Consider the following 11,145-nt stretch of genomic DNA (forward strand, 5'->3'; position numbering starts at 1 on the left):
GCCTCTGTGACTGAGACTGAAATGCCATCGCAGCGAATGGGGGATCGGGAAGGCACATCAGTATTCTCCCTGTCAAAGCGTGCGTAAAACACATTGAGCTCGTCAGGGAGTGATGTTAAACCAGCATTCGAGCTGCCTCCTGGTTTTGCCTTGTAGGAGGTGATTGCATTCAGACCCTGCCACAGCTGCCGAACATCTGTCTCGTCCTCCAGTTTGGAGCAGAAGTCCCTTTCGGCATTTTTGATGGCCTTACCAAGGTCGTATCTGGTCTTCATGTAGGCCACTGTATCATTGGAGGTGAATGCCCTGTGTCTGGACTTCAGGAGAGTGCGGATCTCAAAGTTCATCCAAGGTTTCTGATTGGGAAACACTCGGAAGGTTTTTGTAGGGATGCAATCCTCCACACATTTCTTTATGAAGTCTGTAACGACTGTGGCATATTCGTTCAAGTCCGTTGCCGAGTCCTTGAACATTGCCCAGTCTACAGACTCCAAACAGTCCTGGAGTTGTTCTTCTGCCCCCCCTTCTTATTTTCCCCTAGCCCCATCTACCTGCACTCAGACCATAACCCTCCATTCCTTTCCCATCCATATACCTATCCAATTTATTTTTAAATGATAAAATCGAACCTGCCTCCACCACTTCCACTGGAAGCTCATTCCACACAGCTACCATTCTCTGAGTAAAGAAGTTCCCCCTCATGTTACCCCTAAACATCTGTCCCTTAATTCTGAAGTCATGTCCTCTTGTTTGAATCTTCCCTACTCTCAATGGGAAAAGCTTGTCCACGTCAACTCTGTCTATCCCTCTCATCATTTTAAAGACCTCTATCAAGTCCCCCCTTAACCTTCTGCGCTCCAAAGAATAAAGACCTAACTTATTCAACCTTTCTCTGTAACTTAGTTGCTGAAACCCAGGCAACATTCTAGTAAATCTCCTCTGTACTCTCTATTTTGTTGACATCCTTCCTATAATTGGGCGACCAAATGTACACCATACAATATAATACAGTACAATACAATTTTATTTGTCATTTGAACCTCGTTGAGGTCCAAATGAAATGTTGTTTCTGCAGTCATACATACAAAAAGAAAAAGACCCAAGACACAACACAATTTACACAGACATCCATCACAGCGCATCTCCTCCTCGCTGTGATGGAAGGCAAAAAACGTATCTCTCCCCTGCACTCCCCTCTCCCCCGATGTCAAAGTCAAAGCCCCCGCGGGCGATGGTAATTGTCCCGCGGCCATTAAAGCCATGCCGGGTGATGAAAGGCCGCGCTCCGGGTCTTGGTGTTGTTGGAGCCCCCGGCGTGCGCTAGAAAAGTCCCGCGGCCATTCCAAGCCGCGCGGGGCGGTGATGTAAGGCCCCGCTCCAGGTAATCTTCAACCCCGCAACTCGGGCGGGAGAAGTCGCCGTTGCGGAAGCCCCGAAAAACGGTCTCCCAGCAGGGACCCGTGGGCTCCCGGTGATCCTGTCTGCCAGACCTGCGGTTGGAGCCTCCGAATCTCCGGGGGTCGGGCCGCAGCAGCGCGCCACCACCGCTCCACCCGCTTCGGACTCGGCCAGCTCCGTGATGGTACGTAAGTCTGCAGCTCCGCGACTGGAGCCCCAGGTCGTTCCTGCTGGAGGCCGCTCCACGTTGCAGCCCCAATGACAACGGAGACCCGACAAAGAAAAGGTCGGGTCTCCCGTGCAGGGGAAAGATTTTAAAGTTTCCTTCAGGGAACTATGCACAGTTATTCCTAGATCCCTCTGTTCAACTGCATTCCTCAATTCGCCACCATTTACCATGTACGTCCTATTTTGATTTGTCCTGCCAAGATGTAGCACCTCACACTTATCAGCATTAAACTCCATCTGCCATCGTTCAGCCCATTCTTCCAAATGGCCTAAATCTCTCTGTAGACTTTGGAAAACTACTTCATTATCCACAACACCACCTAACTTAGTATCATCTGCATACTTACTAATCCAATTTACCACACCTTCATCCAGATCATTGATGTACATGACAAACAACAGTGGACCCAACACAGATCCCTGAGGCACCCCACTAGTCACCTGCCTCCAACCTGACAAACAGCCATCCACCATTACTCTCTGGCGTCTCCCATTCAGCCACTGTTGAATCCATCTTGCTACTCCCGCATTTATACCGAACAATTGAACCTTCTTAACCAACCTTCCATGAGGAACCTTGTCAAAGGCCTTACTAAAGTCCATATAGACAACATCCACTGCTTTACCCTCATCAATTTCCCTAGTAACATCTTCAAAAAATTCAAGAAGATTAGTCAAACATGACCTTCCAGGCACAAATCCATGTTGACTGTTCCTAATCAGACCCTGTTTATCCAGATGCTTATATATATTATCTCTAAGTATCTTTTCCATTAATTTGCCCACCACTGAAGTCAAACTAACAGGTCTATAATTACTAGGTTTACTCTTAGAAATTATAGACCTGTTAGTTTGACTTCAGTGGTGGGCAAATTAATTTGTTGGTACACCAAGCTGCCAGGTGTTGGACCTCCTCCCTGTAGGCTGATTCGTTATTGTCCCTGATCAGTCCTACCACCGTGGTGTCATCGGCGAATTTTATGATGGCGTTGGAGCCATACTTAGCGACGTAGTCATGGGTGAAAAGGGAGTAGAGGAGAGGGCTGAGCACACAGCCCTGTGGCACGCCAGTGTTCAGTGTCAGAGTGGAGGAGGTGAGGTTGTTGATCCTAACAGACTGTGGTCTGTTGGTGAGGAAATCCAGTGTCCAATTGCAGAGGGAGGTGGTGATGCCAAGTCCGCTGAGTTTGGTGATCAAGCTGGCGGGGATGACAGTGTTAAAGGCAGAGCTGAAGTCGATGAACAACAACCTGATGTAGGTGTTGTTGTTGTCCAGGTGGGTCAGGGCAGAGTGTAGGGCCGCAGATATGGCGTCCTGTGTAGACCTGTTGGTCCGGTAGGCAAACTGATAGCAGTCCAGTGTGGGGGGGAGGCTGGATTTGAGGTGAGCCAAGATCAGCCGCTCAAAGCATTTCGCGATAACGAGGGTGAGTGCCACTGGGCGGAAGTCATTGAGACTCCCTGAAGCTGACTGTTTAGGCACTGGCACAATGGTTGAGGTCTTGAGGCAAATAGGGATGACACCCTGAGCCAGTGACAGATTCAAAATGTCAGTGAAAACCAGGGATAGTTGTCCAGCACATGTCCTGAGCACCCGCCCGGGGATGCCATTGGGGCCGGCAGCTTTGTGCTGATTCACTTTGCTCAGTGCATCTTGTACAGCAGAGGTGGAGAGACTGAGGAGTTGTTCATTCGGGGGTGGGGCAGCTTTGATGGCTGGTGTTTTATTGTCCCGATCAAAACAAGCATAGAAGTAGTTAAAGCCCACGGTATTGTGGGTTCAGTATTGATGTGGATAGAGAATTCGCTGGCAGACAGGAAGCAAAGAGTAGGAGTAAACGGGTCCTTTTCACAATGGCAGGCAGTGACTAGTGGGGTACTGCAAGGCTCAGTTCTGGGACCCCAGCTATTTACGATATATATTAATGATTTGGACGAGGGAATTGAATGCAACATCTCCAAGTTTGCAGATGACGAAGCTGGGGGGCAGTGTTAGCTGTGAAGAGGATGCTAGGAGGCTGCAAGGTGACTTGGTTCGGCTGGGTGAGTGGGCAAATGCATGGCAGATGCAGTATAATGTGGATAAATGTGAGGTTATCCACTTTGGTGGCAAAAACAGGAAAGTAGACTATTATCTGAATGGTGGCCGATTAGGAAAGGGGGAGATGCAACGAGACCTGGGTGTCATGGTACACCAGTCATTAAAAGTAGGCATGCAGATGCAGCAGGCAGTGAAGAAAGCGAATGGTATGTTAGCATTCATAGCAAAAGGATTTGAGTATAGAAGCAGGGAGGTTCTACTGCAGTTGTACAGGGTCTTGGTGAGACCACACCTGGAGTATTGCGTACAGTTTTGGTCTCCTAATCTGAGGAAAGACATTCTTGCCATAGAGGGGGTAGAGAGAAGGTTCACCAGACTGATTCCTGGGATGTCAGGACTTTCATATGAAGAAAACTGGATAGACTCGGCTTGTACTCGCTAGAATTTAGAAGATTGAGGGGGGATCTTATAGAAACTTACAAATTTATTGGAGTCGGTAATGGACTAGATGCCTTGCCACATGCATCTGGGGTCGGAGTTGTTTTGAAAAGGCTCCTCGATCTGCCGTTTGTATTTGAGTTTTGCGCTCCTGATTCCCTTTTTCAGGTTGGCCCTGGATGAGCTGTATCCCTCAGCGCCGCCAGATCTAAAAGCGGCATCGCGAGCCTTCAGCAAGAGTCTGACCTCTCTGCTCATCCACGGCTTCTGATTAGGGAAGATCTTTATTTGTTTGTGGGTTGTGACGTTGTCGATGCAGAATTTTATGTAGTCCAAAACGGATGAGGTGTATGTGTTAATGTCCACTTGAGAGTCAAAGGTGGCCTGAGTGGCAAACAGACTCCAGTCTGTTTGCTGAAACTGCTCCTGTAGTACAGAGACAGCCCCTCAGGCCAAACCTTCACTGTCCTCACGGTTGGTTTCACACGTCTGATGAGAGGTGTGTATTTGGGGACCAGGAACAGAGAGAGGTGGTCAGACAGTCCCATGTGGGGGAGGGGGAGGGCTTTGTAGGCTTCAGTAATATTAGTGTACACTAAATCCAGAATATTGTCTCCTCAAGTTGGACAGGAGACATGTTGATGGAACCTGGGGAGTACAGTTTTAAGGTTGGAGTGGTTAAAATCTCCCGCAACAATAAAAACCCCCTCTGGGTGTGCAGTTAGTTGTTTACTGATAGCAGCTCGCAGCTCTTCCATTGCTAGCCTGGCATTAGCGTCCAGAGAGACGCAGAGCCTCGCGTTGTGCACGCGACGCCATCTTTTACAACAAGGTGGGAGAAGGGTACAGAGTGAGTGCGGTGGAGAGAAGAGAGAGGCTGGGGAGGGGAGAGAAGGAGAAGTGGGGGAGAGGATGACGGGTGGGGGAGAGGAAGGAGGAGGGTAGAGTGAGTGAGGAGGACGAGCGGGGGAGAGGAGAAGTGGCAGAGGGGGGGAGAGAGAGGAGGGGGGGAGAGGGGGAGGATAGACGGGGAGGAGAGGGGGGGGAGAGAGGGGGGGGGGGGCCCCGAGCCGAGGACTGGACCCAAGCTGAGGCGTGAGCGTGCGTCGACCAATGCTTTCGGGAGCTCTCGGGTATAGGGCCCGAGCCGAGGTGCGAGCAGGCGAAAATCGACCAAAGGTCGCTACAGTCTTTAGCTTTGGTCTTCAGTCAATGGGCTGACTTTTGAATAACGGGGGTGGGGGGGGGGGAGGGAGGGGTGGGGGGGGGGGAGGGAGGGGTGGGGGGGTTGTGAAGTCACTCGCAGCTCAAGCAGACGGCAGGCAGACAGATCCATTGTGACGTCAACAGCAAAAAACAGGCTTTGATTTCAAAGTTTTAATATTATTCATTTGTGAACATTTTGATTAATAAATTGAGAAATAATGGATGAATTTTTCAGATAAGGCAATTTGTGACTTCATGGGATAAATCTCTATAGGAATATGTAATAAATGTTACTGTTATCACGTTGTTTTTTCGATAAGGTGTGATTTGAATTTTAATGTTGTGTGATTTTCTCTGCCATTTCCTTCATACGGAAGCAGTTTGTCCATTTCTACCTCTGAGTGATGTCATGTAAAGGCACCTCACCAAGACTGAATGTTAGTGTTATAAGTCTTATTCAGATCTCCCCTCACTACATCCCAGTCAATGTTCCAGGCTTCATCGATCACTGCAGGTTTTACCCCATATTTTCCAGCAAACTGCTTATTGTAAGTGTAGAAAACCTTCTTCCAATAGGATGCTGCCTGTGCGGAAATTTCCCGCTGGATGATCCAGGATTTGTAGTAATCATTGACAGTTTGGTAATCCTTGTAGGGTTTGCATTCCCCATTTGTGTCGTTATTACTAAAGGATGCATTACCTGCGACTAAAGCTGCGCAGACGTCAGTTACAAGACGTTGACTCTTTAACCGTTGATTTGTGAATGATCCTTTACCTGTGACTGAAGGTGTGGAGACGTCAGTTACCAGACGTTCACTGTCTATCCATCGATTGCCATTGAGACCTTCAGGTCTGTGCTGCTTACAAGAGTGCTGTGAGTGTACCGGGGTCTCTGAATCACAGAAAACCCCACAGAAAGGACATTTCTTGGTACAATTGAATAACCCTTTGAACAACTCATCCCTGGGTTTAATGGATAATTCTTCAATCTTTGCTTGGACATCCCAGCCTGTTACCTCACTGAGGAGTCTCTGCTCCACCTCTTCAATAGATGGCAGAACTGCTTCTGCCCATTTCTTGCCATCACCGTCACTGTGAAACAGAACGAGTTTCATTTCATCTTTGGGCATTGAGATCCTGGTCTTTAACTTTTCAACAAACATGTCCAGGAAGCTCTGAACATTTCCAGCAAAGTTATGCATCACTGCATCCTCAACAATCTCTTTAGCTTTCCCAGTGATCTGTGTGAGGATTCCTTTAGCCAGACGGGTAAACGTGCTCTCTCCATCACGTTGTGTCTTGCAGTGATCAATAACCTGGTGATGGAGCCAGTCTTTGGCCAAATTCTCAAGGTCAGTGATATACCGGTGATAGTCATCAAATGTATCCCTTTGTTTCAAGTGCACCAGGAGGGCCACAGTGAAGTTGTTGCGGAGACTGTACTTGCTCTCACGGTCATTTTGTTTCATATCATCTACGATGTTCACACTGAGAGCCTTGAGGGTGGCGTCTCTGAGAGCTGGCAAGAAACAAGATTGTGCAAACCGTTCTGCTTGTCTCTGGTTCTCATCCTGCTCTGAGTAAATATCCCTGAAGAGATCAAAGTATTGACCCTTCATGTTTTCCAGTCTTTGCCGCGGGTCGTGTTTCTGGATGAACCTTGTCTGCATGTCTTGGAATCTTGGTACAGCGTAACCACACAGGTGAAGTTTAAACTCAGCCCTGAATTCCTCACTCATTGTGAAGTTTGGGTGTGAAATATTGTTAATTTTCTCCTGTATAATATTCAAAAGTTCAATACAATATCTATTGTCATAATCCATGTCCATTTTTGTGATGTCACTGATCCATTGATGGCATTCAAGCTCGAGGGACTGTGTTATTATTGCTGCCTGAATAACATCTGATTGGTTGGCGGACATACTGACTGTTTTAGCACGTCTCATCCATGTCGTGTTGATGTGTTTCCCTTCAATTTGAAAGCACTGACTTCCCTGTTTACAGAGAGGTTTTCTTTTTAGCATTTCATTAATCACCCTCCCTTGAGTTGCTGTGTTCTCTCTGAGAAGTTTTTCAATCTCCAGTTCAATGTTTCTTTCTCTACAGGGCTGATAGTCCAGCTGTGACAGTGTGTCTTGCCACATCTTTCCAAAGGCAGTTTGCAGTTCCTCGTCACCCAACACCTGATTTGCCCCTTTACACTTTAATAAAAGCTCCTTGACCTGTTGTTCGATCTTCTTGTGAGATTTATTCCAACTAGCATCCACTTCCTGCAGTCCCACACGTCTGTTCACAGCATCCTTACATCTCTGCATTGAATCGTCCTGAAGCCGTCTGCATAAACTGGAGATACTGAGCTTGAATTCCTCCCTGTATTTCTCCATCAGCTGCACGTTATCAGCCCCACTTTCAAACAGAGCTTTTAGTTTATCCAGAGTCTCACCCTCCCTTTTGTTAATCTCCATCCTGATCTCATGTTCCAGTGTTTGGAGCAGTAGGTTGAGGTCACCACTGGCATTGTTTACTCTGTTTTCAGCCTCGTTTCCCCAGGAGTGTGTGAATTTGCGGAGCTCCCACTCCCAGTCCTTGTACTTCACAGAGAGCTGGTTGTAAGCCTCTGCGACTAGACTGTTCTGGAAGCTGAAAATGCAATTCTCATGTTTCACCTGTTCCCAAAGGCCAGTCATCCATTTGGTAAAGTCTGGGATTGTGAAAGCTCCTTGTTCTAGTTTCCCTTTGAGTAAACATTGAATGAGACTCTTCTTCAGTTGGAAGACGTGTTCACTATAGCCAGTGTTGACGGCAGCCATTGGGGGTGTACCTTGCCACAGACCAGGGATGTACCAGTTGTCCTTGTCAGCATCATAGTCCATCACATCACGGAACGTTACTCCCTCCACTTTCTCCAGTTTTGCTGCAGCCTCTGTCATCTTATCCAGCTGTTCCAGTAGTTTCTGACGGCCTCTCAGATTGTGATCATGTGCACTCACATCTCCAACATTCTGGTGGACAAATATACACTTTGGTCTTTTCCCCGTCAGTTTCATGCGGAGTAAGGAATGAACAACAATCTGTAAAATATCTTTCATCTCTGCGATGTTTTCCATGCCTATGTTTACCAACGTTATGTTGCTTAATCCCACCACGAATGTTGCCAGCTCATTGTCGTGTTCGTAGCTGTCTGTTAGTGTTGCAAGTTCTGGAGCTCTCAGCCCCTCCGTGTCAATGACCAGGATGAAGTCACAGCCCAGCACCTCCGCCAGGCTCCCTGTTACCTTCATCAGCTGCATGTAGGCCCCTCGAGTACATCGGCCGCTGCTCACAGCAAACCGCAAACAGAACATTGTATTGAGGAGCGTGGACTTGCCTGTGCTCTGAACTCCAATCACTGTCAGCACAAACACTCTGGAAGCACGTGCCACCTTCTCGGCCACTGCTTCCAGTACAGCAGTGATCCATGAAACAGGAACGTTGGAGACGTCTCCATCAATGAGCTCCAGTGGGAACCCATCCAGCAACAGTTCAGCAGCAACACCCGGTAACTGAAGCACATGTGGGTGGATCTGTGTTTGTTGCTTTATGTTGTGTTGTGTCACTGAGAGTTCATAAACCTGGCCCAGTTCCCTCATGAAGTGCTCAAGTCCCAGGGAACTATCAGTCATCTTCTGATCCATGTCCTTCAGCTCCTTGACCTTCTGCTTTGAGTCTTTGCTCAGTTCTTTATAATCCCTGCGCAATCCTGCCATGATTTCCCTTGATTTACTGTCCAGCATCAGCTTCAGCCACTGCAAGGAAATGGCCCTGTCATCCCCACCAGGACAGGTGAGGTGGTCAATGAATATCTGCATCTCCTCCGACAGGCTCTGTCTGAGCTGAGCTTCCCGGATTATTTTCTTGTCTTGGTCCAACTCATGGTTATACTTCTCTGTGGTTCTGTCCCCACGGAGTTTCATCCGAGACTTCTCTTTCTCAACTTTAGTCAGTCCTTGCCAGGGCTCTCCATGAAAGGGCAGCACTCTCTTTTTATACCCAGTGATGTCTGCAGGGTCAAGACTGCCCAGTATTTTGGTCAGGTCCTTGGCCCGTTGTATTTCAGGCTGATGTTCATCGACCTGAATCCCACTTTCTCTCGCAATGTCACCCATTTGTTCCAGATTCAGGAAGCTCTGGTCCCTGTCCCTCATTAGAATCACTTGTTTTATCTGGAAACGAAGTTTTTCCACAAGTTTGGCCTCGTTTACATTTGTCCGAACAATGCATTGTTGAGGTTGTAACTTCAGATCTTTGAACAGTTTCTTTACCTGCCCAGGGGTGATGTGTTGCTCACTGATGTAAGTGTTCACTATCAGAAATAATTTTGCCGGTGACTGTGCGAGAGAGGTGAGGAATTCTCTTTCCTTCTCACCGATAACGTCAATGAAAATAAAGAGAGCAGCAGAGACTTTTGCCAGAAACCGAGTGTGTCCCTGGTAAGTTTCAGCATCACCTCGGAGGTTGATGAATGCAGCAGCCTCTGGGAAAATGTCCGTGTTGCTCTTCCCAGAAGGTAGATACCAGCTGATCTCAGCCATCCCATCCGATATCCTACGGGGCACATTCCCACATTCCATCCCGGAGTGCAGGAAGATGTTCTGCTGCAGCTGGCTCTGGCTCAAGGTGAGATTGAGGAGTTTGGATTTGGACACCGTGCACCTTCCGAGTCTGAGGAAGGAAACAGTTGGCACGGTTGCTGTCACGATGGGCATCTCCACAACGGGGCTGTTCCCTGTGGGAGATTGTGGGCACCACATTTTAACAATGGGCCTCATGGCCCAGAGGAGAAGGGTGACACCAGGCCCTTCCATGGGTTCCCTCACCTTGTCCCTGGGGTAACTGTGCCCTTCCGGCAGCAGAAAGGGTAATGCAAGTTGGCACAGAGACATCTTCAGCATCAGTTCCTGCTGGAGAGAGTGGTCGGCACAGAGGAAAATGGCAGCAATGATATCCAGAGGGTTAATCCCCGAATCTCCTGGCCCTTTCACTTCAAAGAAATCGTTGAAATCTTCAACATCATCTTTCTTGTCTTCCAAGGACTGAGCAGGCGGCCATTCAGGATTCCTCGCCAGTGAATTAGCTGAGAGGATCCTTTGGAGAAATCGCCAAGGAAGATCTTCTGGTCGAGTTGGTTTGCAGTCGTACAGTTTACCCCAGGATACCTCCCGCATTGACACCAGTAACAGTTTGTGAGGATAATGATCCTGTAAACCCAAATCCCTCACAAGTTGTGGAGTATTCAGGTTTTCAGACCAGCTATTTACAGTTGATGAAACACTCGCCATTCCCACTGACTGGGTGAATGTACTTCCTGGGATCTGTATGTTCTTTCCCAGAGAGGTGGTTCTTATCCTGGAATTCCCAGGATGTCAGGGCTCCTGTCTTGTATATTGCAGTTTGGCGAAACTTCACCAGTTGTACGTTTCTGTCCCAGTATCTACCTTGAGGCCTGGGCTCCTATTCCACAATATAGCACGGTGCCTGGATACTGGCCCAGGATTTATCGAGTTGTCCGGTCTCCTGTCCCGGGATATTTCAGAGCCCAGACGGCCACGTTGTGATGGAGTTCCTATCCTGGGATCACAGGGCTGGTCACTTCTTTGGCTCTGGCTGACGATCCTCTTGTTGTCCTGGCACCGTGTGTTTCACGTACAGTCAGTGTGTGACCATCGTGGGTACCTGGAATTGGTCACCAGAATTATACATGGCCTTGGAATTGGATTATTATTGTCACATGTATCAAGATACAATGAAAAACTCTGCATACTATCCAGTCAAATCATACCATACATGATACAATG

General features: G+C 48.1%; 1 protein-coding gene across 2 annotated transcripts; it reads right to left on the reverse strand.

The window, feature by feature from the left end:
* Positions 1–5,663: 5,663 nt before the first annotated feature.
* On the reverse strand, positions 5,664–10,870 carry LOC116982781 (up-regulator of cell proliferation-like). 2 transcript variants are annotated; one of them, XM_033036226.1, is made up of 2 exons: positions 6,123–10,870; positions 5,746–6,054 (listed from the first exon to the last, which is right to left on the reverse strand). In XM_033036226.1, the coding sequence occupies exons 1-2, from the start codon at positions 10,627–10,629 to the stop codon at positions 6,035–6,037; spliced, it is 4,527 nt and encodes a 1,508-aa protein (XP_032892117.1). In that variant the 5' UTR covers positions 10,630–10,870; the 3' UTR covers positions 5,746–6,034. The 2 variants fall into 2 exon arrangements, with proteins under 2 accessions (XP_032892106.1, XP_032892117.1); XM_033036215.1 differs by having other exon boundaries at positions 5,664–10,870.
* Between the last annotated feature and the right edge of the window lie 275 nt (positions 10,871–11,145).

Source organism: Amblyraja radiata, chromosome 1 (assembly GCF_010909765.2).
Source record: "Amblyraja radiata isolate CabotCenter1 chromosome 1, sAmbRad1.1.pri, whole genome shotgun sequence".
Taxonomy (NCBI): domain Eukaryota; kingdom Metazoa; phylum Chordata; class Chondrichthyes; order Rajiformes; family Rajidae; genus Amblyraja; species Amblyraja radiata.

Excerpts from the sequence above, each read along its gene's own strand:
- LOC116982781 (XM_033036215.1), bottom strand. The coding sequence starts at position 10,629 with ATGGCGAGTGTTTCATCAACTGTAAATAGCTGGTCTGAAAACCTGAAT.